The sequence below is a fragment of the Platalea leucorodia genome (genome assembly GCF_965183815.1).
Source record: "Platalea leucorodia genome assembly, chromosome: 3".
In the NCBI taxonomy this organism is placed as follows: Eukaryota; Metazoa; Chordata; class Aves; order Pelecaniformes; family Threskiornithidae; genus Platalea; species Platalea leucorodia.
In genome coordinates, this window is record NC_138825.1 from 89546336 (window position 1) to 89564803 (window position 18468).

An 18468-nucleotide genomic window follows, 5' to 3' on the forward strand; every position below is an offset into this window, starting at 1 on the left:
ACTAGAATGGTTTAGTCTAAGTCGCTGTGTGTAGAAAAGTGTAAAATTTCACAGAGACCCCTGCTTCAACCACTAATGTTACCATAGGAGAAAACTTTCTCTGTCCTTCTGTCCCCATCTCCTCCTTAATGCTGCCTTGAAGTAGTCCTTTCATAGAATCATAGAATCGTTAAGGTTGGAAAGGACCTCTGAGGTCATCGAGTCCAACCGTTAACCTGCCTGTCTGGTCCACCTCTAAACCATGTCCCTGAGCACCACATCCAAACGTTTTTTTAATGCTTCCAGGGACTGTGATTGCACCACTTCACTGGGCAGTCTGTTCCAATGCCTAACCACTCTCTCCATGAAGAAATTTTTCCTAATATCTAATCTAAATCTCCCCTGGCACAACCTGAGGCTGTTTCCTCTTGTCCTATCACTTGTTACTTGGGAGAAGAGACCGACCCCCACCTCACTACAACCTCCTTTCATGATACAGCTCATTGTTTCATATGTTTCAGGACATTTAAGTCTTTAAGGCTGTTTCAATTGTTTTTTTTTTCTGCTTGAATTGCTGGGATTTCTATTCACCTGTAACTTAAAAGGAGGAAGAAAAAAGGCCTTTTACCCCATTGTTATATGTATTTCTTAACTAGCAAAGAAATTTTGCTCCTACTTCAGGCCGTAGGAGAAAAGTAACTTGTGTTTCTCAGAACATCACAGATTGAAAGTTACAGGTCTAGCTATGTGAAATTCAAGAGGAGAGCAGCAGTATTTCCAAATCTTAATTCTTTATTTTTTTAGCAAAAAAATTAAATGGCTCTTTGCCAAAATGAAAAATTTCTATGGGAAAGGAAAAAAGAAATAATCTATCAGTTTTAAATGACAGAGTATTAAAAGTTTGAATGCTGTGCCATTTCAACTACAATAAAATACCATATACTGAAATTTTGATTGCAGTGGGAATCATCAAATAAAAATAACTGTCGCTGAGTGTTGTGGGAATGCTTTGCAGAAAACTTGCTTTATCATGTTAAAAGAAAGAAAAGAAAATATCTGTCTGTCTTGGGGGTGGGGAAGGAAAGGAAGTTTTTTTTTAAAGTATACTTAATCCACATATGATAGACACAAATAATATACAAGTATAAATAAATATATTTACAAATAAATGTAAATAAAAGGTTTTCCAGAAGCTATTTGCTTCAGACAATTTTTTTCCTCATTTGTCCCTGTTAAGCTTAATGTCTGTATATAATGAACTAAACAAAACCTCAGTATCGTTATTTCCCACCTATGAGTCGTATTTTGCATTTTCTCTTTTCCAAATAAATAGTTGGGTAAGGAAAAAATTTGTTTCCTGCTCTTGTGACCAGACATTCTTAAAACAGAAGCGCAAACATTACAATATTACATCCATGTGTCTTGAGCATTAAAATGTAGCTTGCTATTTTATACCATAAAGCCAGTTTTAGTATAATGCCTTTTTTAGTATAAAGGTTATATTGTAATGGGCAGCTTTGCAGTACAAACTTGTTGTTGTTAATTGGGTTTTATTGATGTACTTGAGCTGAGAAAACGAGTAAGTCTTTGCTTCATAGAAATAACTTGAAACTATTAAAAGTTAAGCTTTTTTCTCACTAACGTGATCACAAGTCAAAATACTTCCATTAGGAGTGTAGTAATTAATATAAGAAAAAAAAATAAAACCTCTCTTTCCCAGTCTTATTCTGTGGCATGTGGCAGTGGTATTTTCTCAACCATAATTTTTGGTCCAGTTATTTGTATCTTCTCCTTCCCCTTATAGTCTGAATAAAGAGTGTGACTCCATTTATAATGCTGGATAAGCTGGGCTGGACTCTCTATCCTTGGAGATATTCAAAACCTGACCGAACACGGTCCTGGGCAACCTGCTGTAGTTGACTCTGCTTTGAGCAGGGGATTGGATGAGGCGATCTCCAGAGGTCCCTTCCAACCTCAGCTAGCCTACGATTTCATAACGCAGGTCTATAGTAGTTAAGAAATAAGCTTTCAGGGGTAATCTTGGATCAATGCAAATTTGTGTAAATTAAATCAGGTTGGCCCTGAAGCATTTAAAATTATATAAATCCACAAGTCCTCCCCCAAATGAAACTGTTTCATTAAGAAATCATATTTGTATTGTGTGTGAACACCCAGCAGGCCTAAACTGACTATTCATGTCATGCTATGCTTTGATTAAAAAATATTTTCCTCTTGTATTAGTGGGGCATTATATTGCTGTGGCGTTTTCTCCAGTTTTTAGCAAAACAAAATCATCTGTGCATTACATGTGTAGGTTTACATTTAAGACCACTGACCGAAAGACTTGGTAACGTTTGCATGCAGAAGATACTTCCTTTGAAGACTGTCAATGATGGTATCTTGGGCTCCTTTGCAGAGATAAAACGCTTGTGTGAATTGAGTGTGCAAAAACTTGCTCATGCAAAATGTGATTTGCAGCTGTGTTTATAAGTCAAGTGTCTGTCAATTTTATTGGAGTATGTCAATAGGGATCCTGCTCTGGGAACATGTGCATTGCATGTGTGTGAGCTCAGTCCTTCAAGGCAATATGCGAACTCTGGTCTCCTGTACTTACACTCATATTGAAGCATTTTAATGGGAAGAGTGACTGTGATCCTGCTGCAGTTACTCCTTGAATACCTTGACTGATGGAGAATGCCAGAAGACATTGAGTATTTTAACTGGAACTTGCAAGAAAATCTCAAGTACTCCCTGTACAGGCAGGTGCTCAAGGACAACCTTGAGTAAGAGCATGCAGCTATTGCTTTCTACTGAATGTACATATACTAATTCTAGCAAAAACCCCCATTTCTTCCAGTATGCATCTGGCATAGTCTTTGCTCCCATAGGAGCAGTGATTGAAAAGAGAGAAAGGGAAGATGTTTTTTTCCTCCTAGAGCTCAGATTTGATCGTGGGTGCATATCTGTGCATTTTATGACCAAATACAAAAGATTAAGTGCAAGCATTTGAATATTGCAGAGGTGGAAGCTGTTAAGTACCTTAGACAGAAGGGTCTTGTCTGATGACACATTAATGATGTGTATGACAGCATCTTACACTGTCAGGATTGTAGCTTGCCCTGGTTTTGACTGGAAAGAGGGTGTGTGTAAATTCATAAAGCTAAGCTGATAGTGCCATGGCAGAACATGTTTTGGCATAGCTGAAACTCCTTTGCTGACTTGCAGCATGGAATTGCTGTGCTCTGAAATACCGAGAGTGCATACAGAAAATGAATGTGAAACAGCAGCAAATAAATTGCCTGGTATGCTTGGCAAAAAGGAAGCCAATAACAGGAAATAATTGTATTCCTCTAACTTAATTTGGAAAAGCCGTGATAGATTCTGCAAGTAATTTAATCTTGTGTTGCTCCCCTGTATGTTCTTAATTGTCCGTCTTCTTGCTCTGTATTGACACTGAAATCGTTGCCCCTGACACAGCCACATCTTCTGCCTGGGCTTTTCTTTCTTCAAAGAGTCACACTGGTAAAATGTTATACTGAATGTGTGAACATTAGGGGAGGAGCCATCAAATGACTTTTCCCAAGAATGCTGTGTTGTTTTGCTTTTTCTTGAAGTTCTCTGTCTTTAGTAGCATTTCAATGTAGATATTGATGATACAAAGTAATGGAGCTAAGTATCTTACACAGGTTAAAAATAATAGCTCCTGTTTCCTCCCACTGTCCTTTATTTGCTCTCATGTTCAGCAAGATAAGAGCAAACAAACCTTGGGTTTCTTTTGTTTTTTTTGTTTTTGTTTTACCATTCCATTTTGCCTTGTAAAATGCATGCCAGTGATAGTAGGGCCGGTTATCCTAAGAAATCGTCAGTAATTTTCTGGTAGTTATATCAGTTTTCTTTTGGGTTTTGGATGTTTTATATTCTTTTGTTGCTACTGTATTTCATTCCCTTTGTAATAGCAAACTAGCATGAAAAGTTCTTAGGTGAAGTAAAGGCAAGGGGGAAAAGTGACATACTGAAATCTGAATGCTTGGCAGTCCCCTCTGTCTTACTTGCCAGGCCTTGGTTTTCATTCTTTGAAACTCTTCCCTGAAATCTTCATTCAAGACTGCTTGTCTGAGGACAGATAATGTTTTTCTCCCTTTTTATAGCACAAATTATTCTTCTCAGTGTTTTATTGTTTGTTTTCAGTATGTTTTCAATTAAATGTAGGCTTCAGTAAAAGATTCCATTAAATACTGTGTTTTTAAATATATCTTTTTTTAAAACACAATGCTGAAAATCACTTCATGCTTTCAGTTGTGTAGATTACTTGGATGTTGCTAAAAGATGCATACTTGTTGTCTAATGCATTATAATCAACACCACATTGAGGACGAAGCATTTTTTGTTTTCCCCTTACGAAAGAATTTTTGAGAAAGTTGATACCCCTAAGCAAGTTACTATGCCGAGAAAGAAGATTTTATACCTGCCACTGAAAAGTAGCCTTCTGATCAAAACGGCACTTCTCTAGAAATGTTTTTCACTTTGTAATAATATTTCTTATGCTGATTTGGATATGGCCAATTATGTAATATTTGAAACTATGATTATAAGTAGAATGCAGTTATTATCTTCGCAATTTCTTTAGCATATCCTAAATATAAAAGTGGCATGATAAATGCAAATAAGAAAATAAAACCCCAATTTAATGCTATAAGACATTAAAAACAAAATGGAGCGTTTCAGCAAACAGTTTTTTGATTTGAAGCCCTTGAGGAAGCCTTTTGCGAAGCTTTTAATTTCTTTTGTCAAAGATTTCTTTACCCCATTTAAAATCCAGGCTTGATCTGAGTAATAAGAAAGGATGATGAAAAGGTATTTTAAAGTCTTAAGTAGCCACATCTCATTTTAAATGAAAGCGATAAAAAGAAAAAAAACAATACTGGCAACTGCTTCGGAACATGTGGCTTGCATGAATGCTTGCAGTCTCCGGTATAGAGCAGGCCAGAGTACGCATAATAGTCTCTAACATCACTTCTAAGATCCTCTGGAAACAAAATGAATGTCTTCAAATGTATTCACAACTATATGTGAATGAACTTGTATTTCAAGGTAAATGTTGGGATAATCATCCTCAGGAGAAAGGTTTTAATAAAGAAAACGCTCCAAGTATTGAAGGACATTGAAAGATACGCTATATTATAATGAAATACTGGGAAAATGAAAGGTTAGTAGGGAAATGTAATAACATGAAAAAAAAATTAGTATGTATGTGTATTTGTAGCTGAGAACTACAAGTGCAGGGTATAATTTAACCTTGAAGAACATTCAAAACTGACGTGTATGATGGGAGGTGGTTCAGGATGCCTCATGGTGATGGTATTTAGAGTACATCTTCAACTCTCTGTTTTCTAGATCTTTATCTGTTTAGGGTCTAAAGTACCCTTAGTGACACGAGGGGAGGGACACTGTTTTGCCTCACTTGTGTCACCCCGTTACAGCCACCAGCTGTCAAACTGGCTGCACTAGCCTTGCTTATAGTGCTTGTTAAAGGTTTATATAGCGGATTGAGAAAGAAATGCTTCCCTGATATACAGGGATATACAAGCTAGGTTTGAATGAAACAAATGCAGATTTACTAAGCTGTTCTTTCTTAGATAGCTACCTGACTATGTTTGTGTCTTCCTAAAGTACGAATTAAATTTTTTTGGTGCATGTGATGCATGAGTATGGTGAAGGAAAGTTCATGTGAATAATATTTAAGCACACAAACCTCCAGGCTTTTGGAATGAATGTGTTATATGCATTTCCTCAACACTTGTGTAATAAAATGGCAGGCATATTAAACTTTTTGAGTACAAATAATTAGTAATCCATTGTAAATAAATAAAAAAAAAAACCTACGTAAATTATATACATAAATTAAGCTAAAGTTTTTATGTAAGCCTATTGGTATAGAAGACTACTTAATTTTTAAAGTAATACTTAACCTTACTAAAACTATTGAATAGAGAGGTGAGGTTTAGGATCGTCAAATTCCTAAATATTAAGTGTTCACAAAGTGACCAGAGTCATACCTGTGTGAACCAGTATAACTCGACGTCACTCATAGACTCATATCATCTGTCATACTCAGCATTGAAAGTTGGCTTCCTGGTTGGGATCTTGGAGCAGTAATGTATTTATTCAATATTAGAGTGATGTTAGTCAAAAGCAGATCAAGCTAAGCATGAACTTTTTTTCACTTTCATTTCTCTGATATTTTTTTTCTCGTTGGTTTTCTGTTTAAATAAATATAAAACTTATTCAAATGCAATCAAAAATTGATTTCCATTAGGAGATAAAACATTGCAGATTTCATTACAAACATAGACTTCAGGGACAAAAGGCCATATGTGTATGCTTTGTTTTTGAAAGTTTCATCCTACAGTATTCAGGTGAAGTATTTATTTGAAGTATTAGTCTGGATTTAAGAGAAATTTCTATCAAGGCAAGAGCAGAAAAAGCTAACATTTTTAATTTCCTTTCTTTGGACAAGAGAGTGAGCTTGTTTAAATTCTACTTAATGATGGTCTCATTTCAAGCGGGATAACTGATGTGTATGGATTAGGTTCTGACAGACCAAATACTCAGTTACAGCATAGTGTTTTATACCTGAGAGGTATAAAGGTATTATACCTCAGGTTTTACACCTGAGAGGGATTAGCTTCCTGAGTATGTAGAGTTTGTCAACTTTGTGATGGTTTCAGCTTCTCTCTGTCTCAACCAGTTTGTTATCCTTTGTGTCTGAACCATTTGTGTTATTAAGACAAGGAGGAATAACTTTAAATACTCTCAACAACAAAGAGACTGTTATAGAACAAACATAGCTTTAATTAATTATCTAAACACCTTTGTATTTCTAAATTTACTTTATATGTTTACTTGATGTCTGTCTAATTACATGTAATTCTCTACAGATATATTCTACTAATGAGTCTTCAGGATCGAAATGAAAAGCTCTTCTATAAAGTGCTGACTTCTGACATTGAAAGGTTCATGCCTATTGTTTATACTCCCACTGTGGGACTGGCTTGCCAACAATATGGTTTAGCATTTCGGAGGCCAAGGTATGTAAGTTTATACTTCAAATAAAAGTAATTGTATCTTATTTTCCTCTTGGCACATTTCTGCAGGGGTTTTCTAACATAGCTGAATGTAAGCCAAAACTGCAATAATCGAGATAATTCAAACTACAGTTTTGGTCTACATTAAACAATAATTTGTATTGCATTAAGAGGGCAAATGGTTGTTTTAATTGTATTAAAACATGGGAACATTTTTAATCTCATTAACTGACTTTTTTTGAATCCTAGCTGCATGTTACAAGACCAGAGAAGAATGGCTCTGTAGTCTTAGATTTATCTTAGCAACCTGAAGAGCATAGGCTTGTACCTATATAAATATTTATATTATAGGTATTTTATACATAGATATATAAAAATGGTATGTATACAAATGAAAGATGAATTATATATGTGCTACAGACATCTTGAAAATAATCAATAATCATCAAAGCACCTGTCTCATTGCTTAATATTTTGTTGTTTCATAGGTTGGTTACTGGAGTGCTTTTATTCTGTATGTGGTATCTGTATTCATAGAGTGTTGAGGAAGTGGTATGAAAGAATGATAGATGCTTCTGTTGCCCTCTGCCCCTTGAACATCAGCCCACAGAGTTTGAGATTTACGGTGGTTGCTGTTTGAGAACCTTGTGTATACCAGTGCCTTCAAGTGCAAACTAGAACAACACTTTGGAGCCTTCTATACAATTTTCTGGCAAAGGAAGAGACAAATGAGCTGTATGTGCATAGCTCTGTTAACAGAAATAGGTTTTTTACAGTCAAGGCATTGATCAAAAATAAGAAGCTTGCAAGATTAAAGGGAACAAATGACTGCTCACAAATTCTTCAGCAGGAGGTATTTGAGGGAGAAGACTTATGGCTTCAATGTTTTGTTGTTGTTAATGTGAAAATCATTTTGGCCTTGTGACTGACAGAATGAGTCAGGACCATCTGGCCAACTGCAGAAAACAAGAATTCCCACTTCTATACACATTAAAAACTTCAAAAAGACCTCAAGAATGCTTGCTTAAACCTGTTTAATGATCTGTGGCTTTTAGGTGCCTCCCCTAGCAAGAGAAGTCATCTCCTTTTTTCCCCTCAGCATTTGCCACCATGGTGATTTTATTGGCCTTCCAGAAAGTGCTAAATGTGTCTGGAAATTAAGTCTTTGCCTAAGCTGGTCTCATTGCCCCTTGTTTTGATATCCATTGCTGTATAGGATATTGCACAAGGAGCACCTCTACCCATGCGTGTACTCTTCAGTTTCTCCTCAGACCTGTGGAGCATCTGTGGAGGAAAAAACCCTGTTAAATTAGACAACAGTTAGCTGAGTGTCAGTCTGCAACTGGTGAGACACAGCTTGCAACAGCAATTGAAACAACCCAACAGCCCCACTTAGAGATTTTCAGACTCCTGAACTCCATTCTTCAGTCTGATCCTATGCACACTCAAGACATGGGGAAAAAAAACTGATTTAGGAGGTAGGGACAGGGAGAGGAAACATTTCAAATTTTTGCCTTTTTTTTCATTTGGTGGAATTTTTATCTGCAGAGGACTTAGAAAGATGCCCTAAATTTTTCTCCTCTAGGTATGAAGACTAAAATCCTAGTTCACGTCACTCTGTCAATAATAAATTTATGGATCTATATAGTTAACTTGAAACAAATTACACTATAGACATGCAGTTAGAACAGATATACTGGGAAACAAGAACTTCAGAGTTCTCCACTATGCAACTAAGCCACTCTTTAGCCTCTACTGTAATGGGAATTGAGTAGACTTTAAAATTTTATGGATTTGTTTGAATCATTAATGTGTATCATCACAAGCTTACATTTTATTTTCCTTTCAGTTTCAGATGTGATATAAAAAGCTTTCAAAAGCAAGGGATAATAGCAGTAACACATACATTGTGCAGGCTTTGGAATAGCAAGCTGAACTTTCCCAACTTAGCAAATGACTGCAGTATAAAACTACCAGTGCATATAAATAACACTGTACTAACTTTCTGTGTTCCCCATGGATTTTCCTCTGTTCTGCTTTAAAAAGCTTGTTGTTCTGGCACATGGATAGTGAACTTCCATTCTGATGATACCTTTAGCTATTCTGAACAGTGACAGTGATGATCCAAGTGCTTGTGGAGCATCCTCATATTTGTATGTTTTTAGAAGTATGATTTTATTTACCAGTATTGGAATGAAGTCTGTTTTTTTTCTTCCAAAAAAGTGTTCATTTCCTTATTGAAAATCAGCAAATTTAAGGCAGATTATGCTACTTAGATAATTTCTTTCCCTTATCATTTAACTTAAAAAATATATAGCTTCATAGGACATTCCATAATTTGGCATTTCACACTGTTTTTCACTCCAGTTGAATTGCTAATGAATGACTGATATTTTAAACAATATTAAATCATGTTTTAACTGATGTGTCTTTTGGTATTCAGTTGTTGTATTCTTGAGCTACTGAAGTCAGCCTTGGCTGTATTCATCTGTCTGCTGCTTCCCCAACTACGTGTGTGCTTTATATATGTGACTGACTGTCTGAGGAGATGTATAAGATATTTATAAAAGTCTGTTTTATTTCTAGTCCTGCTGAATTGCCTCACTACTTTCAAATAAGTGTTTTAATGCCTCATTTAAGTAAAGATGGCTGAAAACCATGTACAATCTTCTTCTGCCTAATAAGGATCTCATAAACATTTTTCTTTCTTACAAACAAAATATCATCTGCCAAGTTGGATACTTACTCCTCTCTGTGAAATTCCCAACTGTTATGTTCACATTATTTCACTACCTGCTTTCATCTTCCCCCACCACCCAGCTGATGCCAGTGTTCATTAGAGGTCTCAGAGTAAAGGACTGTAAAGAGTTTCCCCTTTGACAGACTCTTTTTGCTGCTTAAGAAATACCTATACTTTGTGATCTTCCACTGTGGTCTGTTAGAGATCTGGTTTTTTTCCTAAGAAAAAACTTTTTCTAAATTATTCCAAAACCAACTGTGCAAAGCAATCAATTTCATTTGGTTTGAAATTATATTCTAGACTGCGACTCATTTAGCATTAAGTGTTATATACCAGCATCCCTCATAAGCGACACCCTCCGTGAGTTGAACTCACAGGGAAGAAAAAATAAATATTTAATTTAACATACAGAAGGAGAAAAGAAGTAAAAGATACAAAATTTAGTCCAGTCTATACATTCCCATGTTTTTTATTAGTTGAATTTTTTTTCAGTTGTTACAGTTCAGGAAAAAGGTATGAACTTAGCATACCTTAAAGGAAAAAAGGTCTTAATCTGTAAGACCTGTGTGTATCTGTTTTATGCTGACTCATATCTAAATGCTGTCTTTACTGGTAAATGAATGTTTTTCTTTCAGAATGTTTTTTTTATTTCAGAATATTTTTATTACTGTCTCTTCCCGCAGCTCAGAAAATATTTGATATTTCAAAGTTAAACAAAGATCCTATTAGAAACAGACTTGTTTATATAGGTAAATAAGTTAAAAATTACCCAGTTGCTGCAGATCATATTTATCAGACTGGAAGTGGCAAGGCAATGTCTTATTATTTAGTTTAGATCTGTAAGATTTTTTTATATTCAGTTAGATTTCTTTATGTTGTGAAGTGAGTTTGAAGCCCCTGGCTCACAAGTTATGCCTTCAGGCAAGGAATAATGAAAATTAATTCAGAGTTAAAAAATAGGTGTCTCATGAGATCATTAAATGAGATCATCTTCTGTGACTCCCGTACATGTTTTTAGAAGACTGTATGGGCTCACATGATGTGCTTACAGTTATAGAAGGACACTGTGGCTCAGGCGAGCTGTTTTTCATCCTGAAGCTGTATTTTGCAATTATAGAATAAACATTCATGGCTGACGGGCAGACCGTCTGATTAAGCAACATTTCTCAAGAGAACCAGCTGCAAAGTAACTTGACTCACTGGTTTGAAGCTCGTCTGGATAATTGACATTTGTTTGTAAAATTAAAACTCAAAATTGCATTACTCACTGTGAATATTCAGCTTAAAATCCACCAGTTTAATGAATAAGAGTGTTATTCTAGAAATAAACAGTACATATCTGATAGCAGATCTGTAACATGCACCTACCTACACCACATAGTTACAGAAACATAATTTAAAAGACAGGTCTCTCTGGTCTTCTTCACAACCATTGCGGAGGATGAGGGAAGAAGGAGGCTCCTCCAGGGAGTAGGTCAGAGAAGGAATTTGGACCTGTACAGATAAAAGCTTTAAAGGCTTATGCTGGGAATGTAATGGAGTTGTGGTTTTATTGCAGTGATCATGCTATCATTAAGAGCATTATCTCAGAATCTCTACTAGGTCACTTTTTGGTGCAGAGTTTCTATCCATCATTTAAAAATAAATCCGTAAAGTAAAAAAAGTCTTCAGTTGCACAAAGTGTGTACATACATATGACAATTTTTGCTGACTTACCAAGAAACAATCTATTTCTATAAATGGATTTCTAAAATATAACAGTTCTTTCAGTTGCTTTATTCATCCAGAAAGAATAAATATGGGAAAGTTCAATGGAAATTTCCTCTAAGAATCCAAAATCAACTTTTTACATCATACAGAGAACACCCAAGAGTTTAAGGTTCTTGTGTAAACTCAGCATTCAGAGAGGGGAGGAAAAATTGCCAAGTATTGCTATGCTGAAGACTTTGGATGTTGTTAAAATGTTAGGTGACTGTTTATGTATTTCCTTTCCTAGAAGGAAAAGCCATTTCAAACAGAATATGAACAAAGCAAGCCCTGGTAGCTATTGCAGCCACACAGGCATGGCAAAGCTCCTCTGAAATAACTTCCCGATGCAGTCACACGCTGTCAAGCTGACTAGAAACCATTTTTAAAGCAGCTATATTGAAACTGATGCTGCATGTTGAAGATACATATGCAGTCTCTTAAAAGGCAAAGTATGTCAGCCTTATCTTTGAAGTAATTTTTTTTTTTTTTTTTTTTTTAATATAGAAGCAGATCTTGTTCAGCAAAAAAGTGTTCTCATGGAAGTTTTCTTCTGTAATAATTCTTTCAACTCTGTCTGTTTTTCTTGTTTTCCTTCCTAACAAATGACTAGACGTAGCTTATCTAGAGGTCTCTTATTCGCCCCAAGTCTAAGCAAGATTACATTTTGAATTGACTTTTAATAAGTATTTTAAAAATGTGTTTGGTTTAGCTCTTTTAATATTTTTAGAGAGCACTTGGAATGTTATTACCAGTCTTCAGTACCAGCTTTTCACAAGGTAATTTATCATGCTAAATACTCAGTTTGCAAGTACTGCTGTTATACCAGATTGCCTCCTTACTGAGGTGCGTGACTGACTCAGCACATACAAATTTGAGATCTGTTCCTTTGCTCATATTCCTCAAAGGGAATGTATTTATTTACATTTATTGTATGTACAATGTAAATAAATACAACAAATTTACATTTACAATGGTTCAGATGCACTCTGTTGATTGCAAGTGCTGCAAGTGCGAGTTCTGTTTTTGTTGACATAGTAATGTTTACATATTGAGATTGTCAGCTGCAAGATAGCATCCCTTTTTTATAAAGAAAATGAATTAGAGAATAGGGAAATATTTATTTCCTCTGTCAGAACTTACAAAATGTTAGACCTTGGTAGCAGAAGTTGCAGTCTGTTTGCCAGCATAAGGTTGATCCTGCGGGTTGATCCTGTGGTATATTTCATAATTTTTTTGTGTGGTTTTTAATGAGGCTTTCATTGGAGTCTGGATTTTTCTTTTTCTTAATTCCATTGGATGCCTATGACATCCAAGTCTCTTCAGAAACCAGATTTGGCTTACAGGAGGCCAAAAACTTGTCAAGTACTCCGGGATCACATGAGCCAAGACGCTTCAGTTCCTGGTGCTTCTTTGTGACTTTCTGTCTCACCCTCAAATACGTGGTATTTTCTTGATTGAGACCAGAAGGTCTGGATTCATTTGAGCTAACTTCTTCACCAGTATAACTTCCCCCTTAGATTTTTTTTTCAGCACATCTGGATGTTTTTTCCGAGGCAAAACAGAGAGATATATATAGATATATATATATATATGTATATTTTAGAGACTTTATTAATCTGATTGTTACTATGGATAATTATCTTTGTATCTTCATTTAGTTAAAGCTGATTATTGTGGAACATAAAATTATATTAAAAGATATAATAAAGCAATAGTTTCACAGTTATTTTTCCTAGCATTTTTTCTCTGAAAACTATGCAGAATTTTCACCTGAAAGTTAAAAAGAAAGTGTGGGTTTTTTTAAGCGATCTCTTGTAAGGGCTTGATCATTAGGGCAGTCTCTGAAATCAAAATGTGTTGCAATAAAGACATAAAATACAGCAAAATGCTTCTTTGAAAATATCCTGTTGGAGTTCCATTCTCCAGCAGGCACTGGTGTGGGTTGTGTGTATTAACAACATGGCTCAGGTGGCAAATTATTCTGTAACATTACGATAGAGAATTAGCATAGCTGTAGCATATCTTCTAATTTTAGACAGTCTTTCTCTTATTGACTTCAAAAGCCTGGCGATGATAGCAGTTGCAGCCTCTCACCAAGCACTTTTGAAATATATGTTGGTTTGTGATTTCACTTTTGTCTCTTGTGAAGATGACAACGGTTGACAGTTTCCAGGCAGCTTTTCGTCTTGTTTTTTGTGTAGCCTTTCCATTGAATCCAAGCACCATGACATCTTGTGACACCCAGTAATTCTACTCTTTGGCATGAGTCTGATCTGCTCTGTTACCTTCATCAAGCTAAAACTTAGCTTAGCATGCTGTTGCTTCCTCGGCTCAAAAGTAAGGCTAATAGATTCTCCTAGCATAACATTTGCCCTGCTCTGAAAAGTTGGAAAAGGAGAATTGGCACAGCGCAAGAGTGTTGAATTCCTCTCTTCTCCTAGACTGTCTTCTAGAAACACACTACACTGGATTGTTCCCAAGGTGTATTCAACTTGGTCTGTCAGCAGCCAGTAATGCTGCTGCAGGGGAAGGTGTGAGAATCTTGTATAGATGTCAGTTGGCCTCATTTCGGTCTTAGAGTGCTCTGTAAGTGTTAAGCCAATTTCTCATTCTAAGAAATAGTTGAATGAAAAAAAGTTATATCTTGATTTTGAAAACATTAGGATATTCTGTACGTTATATGTATGTAGTCATCTGGTCTCTCTTGAACTGTGTTAAATTCATTGCTTTTGGTAATATTTTGGAAAAAAGTTTCACTAGTGTGAATTTTTTTTCTTTTTATTAACCTTGCACCTTAGAATGAAATCATGAATGATTATCCTATGCTAAACTGAGAATATATAGTTCTGGCCTAGCATTATGACATACAAGGGCCTCCACGTGGCGTTATTTTTTTGTATGTACTTCGTGCTTGCATGTATTTGTTACGTATAGCAATAGTGGAAGGATAGTATTTACAGAAGTCATGCTTTGAGCTATTCTTTCATTTAGTCTTGTGTGAGTTTACCTATTGTTAGCCTCTTCCTACGCTCATGAGCTGCACAGGTAATTTCTTATGCAGGTAATCCTCTAGGAACTTTTCATCATGGTCATAAAAGAAGCTTTGTCCTAAAACACATCACAAGCATGGAATTTCTGGCTTTCAGACCTAAGTTCTTACCTCTTGATGGTGCATTGCTCTGTTTTGTCTGGAGGGAGTACATCTGGGCTGTGAGCAGGAGGAAATGAGGCCATCCCTACTCAAAACATGACTCTCTCAAAATGTTTGGCAGCAGTTAGTGTTTGGTCATTTTCTTTCCCCTCTTAGCACAGTCTTCTGTGGAAGACTGCTAGCGAGCCTCAGAGCTCTTCTACACCACCATCCTTGGTGGTTTCTGTGCAAGAATGCCAAAATTATCATATGGGCCATACCTGTCTGTTTCCTTCTCTGCTTCCTTCACACCATCTTGGATATTTGCAGGGGATGCCTGTCCTCATTTGGTTTGTACTGTTATTTTTTTTACACTTTTCCACCATCTCTTGTGTGAGATTAGAACAGAAAGTTCTCCCTCTTCCACAGATTTGGAGGACTCAAATTTATCTTTTCAAGGGCATCTATACTCTGAGCCAATGGGAACTTACACTTCTATAGGTTTTGGCATATGATGATTCTCTTCCTCACTATGCATCCTACTGAGAGAGTCCTCTGAAAGAAAGATGTTTCTTGCTGATGCTTTTCACCACATGGGAAGGACGGTTTGTGTGACTGTTATTAATGCAGTGCTTATTAGACCCTTCTTGTTTGGGTTGTTAAAACAGCCATCCTGTGGATCTACGTGCAGAAGGCTGGACAGAAAGTACATGATCCCAAGTTAAATGTCTTTACTCTGACTAATCTTTTTTCTCTAGTGCCAATACCGCCAAAAAGGTAGGCTGTATCACTTTCAACAAATAAACTACATTATTGCCCTTTTAAAATAGCAATATTCTTTTGGTAAGTTACAGTTGCATATCAATAATTAGGACTTGTACCAATATATAACCACGTCACTCTTCAATCCCTTCCTTTTTTCCTGAATTTTTAGAGACATTTTGACTCTACGCCAGCCCACAATACTGCCTCCTGGTTACAAGTTTCCAGATTTCCCAAAGTAGTACATTCCTTAATGAAATGTACTTTAAAGGCAGAGATTTTATTTAGTTTTCACACCTCGACTTGGCCAAAGACTTGTGAGCAACACTAAAGTATCAGGTAATACGGTATGGGAGAGGTCTACTCATTGGCTCTGTCCTACTCTATTCAAGCAGTATTTATCCACCAGAATTTTCCCCTTGAGAAACAGCCTCTGTCAACCTGCCAGATTTATACAGCCCCCTGATTGTCAACATCATTTGGCCCCCAAAGCAAACCTTTTAAGAGTCACTTGCTTCAATAAAAGAGCCATAACTTTCCTTAGTTCAACACCTTTTCAAGGACAGACTATCAAATCCCACGCTATGTCTGCAAATGGATATTACTTCATCTTTACTTCTTGTGCAAAATGATAGATAGGGTTGCCTCCCTTCTGGACTGAGGGGCTTTGGACAGCCGTTAAGTTGTGGCCTACAGTTGGCAATAGTTTGCATATCAGTGGACTGGAATTCTGCACCATCCTAGCACTCATTTAGGACAATACTGACAGCTGACAGCTTGTGCCACATGAACAAACAGGATGGTCCAAGATTTTTTTCAGGTGACTCATCAGTGTTTGGAACAGCAACTTGAATTTTCAGATTCTCTTATCCAGAGAGTGTGAATGCCTTTGTGGATGATCCTAGTAATGTCAGATCCTCTAAGACAGTGCTCAAAGTCAAGTGAGACGCAGTACAGATACTGGTGGCTCCACGATAAAGGTGATAACTTTGGTTTTAAGATCTGCATCCCTTGTCTTGGAGACTCAAACCTTTTTGCCGCTAATGATCTTCAGTATGTTGATGGCAGCTTCTCAGCATAGTGTCTCAAACTCTCATCGTTTGGAATGGCTTTCAGGGAAAGAACAGATCATTTTAATCTTTAGGAGCATACTTAGTAATAATAAATATGTTTCTGCGTCAGTCTCAGTTGCCCCATGTTTTCCTCCAGGACTCTGGCCTCCACATCACTGTCTATGACACATATGCTAGTTTACTCCTAGGCTTCTCTCTAGAGCAATGCAACTGATTTGCTGCAGGAGATGAGGTACATCTTTCAGTGCAGCCAAATACAGCCAGAAAGTATAAAGTTAGAAACTACTTTATCTGTGGGGAGTAAGTGGTCTGTTTTTTGGTGAAAAGAGGTTAGGAAGGGAGGAGAAGCCCCAGCTTGCTTATTGAGCCTGTTGTGCACGCCTTCAGTGTCAGGCATGCTTAGCCTTTTAGACTGTCAAAAAAAAGGTCTTTTTAGAAGAGTTATATGTTATCTTGTGGTGTGCTGAGACATCCAAGGGACTTTCTTATCAAAGAAGGGGGACAATGATTGCACAGATGTTATGAAGTAGTTAAAATGAAATCGCTTTCTGTCAGTAAGTGTTCATTGCACAACTGGAGTCAGCTGATGGTTCCCAACTTAAGCAGCAGCTGTGACTTCTTTGCTGGGTGCTTCCATACTAGACACCAGTACTAATGGCTATTTATATTGAACTTGCTGTTGCTGAGGAGTTACAGAGTTGGTTTTGCATTTTAGATGGCAATCTCTCAGTTTTTATGAAAGTGGCTATTCTGAAACCCTCCTAGAGGAGGCAATGCTCCCCCAGGGCAAGCACTGCAGGAATTGCTTAGGAGGGAGCATTTACATATGGAAAAGCACTTAATGGAAGAAGCTACTTTTCTTGTTCTTGGAGTTCTGAAGTATGTACACTTACAGGCTATCCTCTTACCTTTCCATGTGCCATTTAAACTTGCAATTCATTGCTTGAGAAGCGCTAAGAAAAAGGTGTGTGTCTTTTTTCTCCATTCCTACGGCTATGCTGTGGAAGGGAAAGCGCTTACTTATCAATAGGATAAAAAAGAAATGGTATTACTCCATGTGTTTACAAATAGGTATCACCAGCAGTAGAGATGTATGTGTAGGCACCATGAGCATGTTGCAGTGAACTATTACAGGTGATTGATAAGCATTTAGTGTGGGTTTTTTTTATATTGAGATCTTCTTAGAGATAGAAGAATCCTGCTCTCAGCCTCTACGCAGATAGTTTTTTCCAAGTCCCCAGTAATTCCCATTGCTATCTCCCGATGTTGCAAAACAAGGTGCCAGTAGTATTTCAGATGAGACACCAGTGACTTAGAAACATTACAATGCTTTATTAGCTCATTCTGTATATATCCCAGCCCCTGTCCAGAGGATGTTTTCATTTAGGAGTGTGCTTACAATGGAATTTCTCCAGCTCTCGTTTTCTGTACATTTGTTGCACGTCCTTCAGCACCACCCAAATCCCCTGCTTACACATTCAGCAGCCTCTCTGTTCAAAATACTCTCATTACTCAGCAGTCCAACATTGTCTCGTTGCATTTCCAGTACAAGATATAGTAGCTTTTTAAAAAAAAATCAGTTATTGCTCTGACTGTATTTAATGAAGTCTGAAAGAGGAAGGAAAAACCCCAGCAAAATCACTCTAACTTTGCAGTAGCTTGGATATTCTAACATCAGCATGTTCTGTCTCTGATTAGAAACTTTCTAAATAAATAAGGTAAATAGTAAGGTATTAAAAAGGAAAATTTAAAGTGAAGAGAAAGCATAAAGGTTTTCAGCCTTCGAGAGCATAACAATGGGAGGACTGCATGTTTTAATCTCTCTTGTGTTTCTCTATTGCTAAATGCTTTTAGTCTGGGAAATTTTTACACACTGCTTTTGAGACAGCCATATGCCTCTCTTGATATGAGGCTTCTGGAGAAGCCAAGAGACAAAATGAACGCTTTTAT

At 36.7% G+C, this 18468-nt stretch overlaps 1 protein-coding gene across 1 annotated transcript in view; it reads left to right on the forward strand.

Annotated features, from left to right (window-relative positions):
• Positions 1 to 18468, forward strand: part of ME1 (malic enzyme 1) — a gene marked incomplete at its 5' end in the record, with an annotated part of 190038 nt that overhangs the window by 51974 nt on the left and 119596 nt on the right. The window contains one exon of the mRNA XM_082307288.1: positions 6918 to 7067. Coding sequence (XP_082163414.1) covers positions 6918 to 7067 — 150 coding nt within the window. The remainder of the gene's footprint in view (positions 1 to 6917; positions 7068 to 18468) is intronic.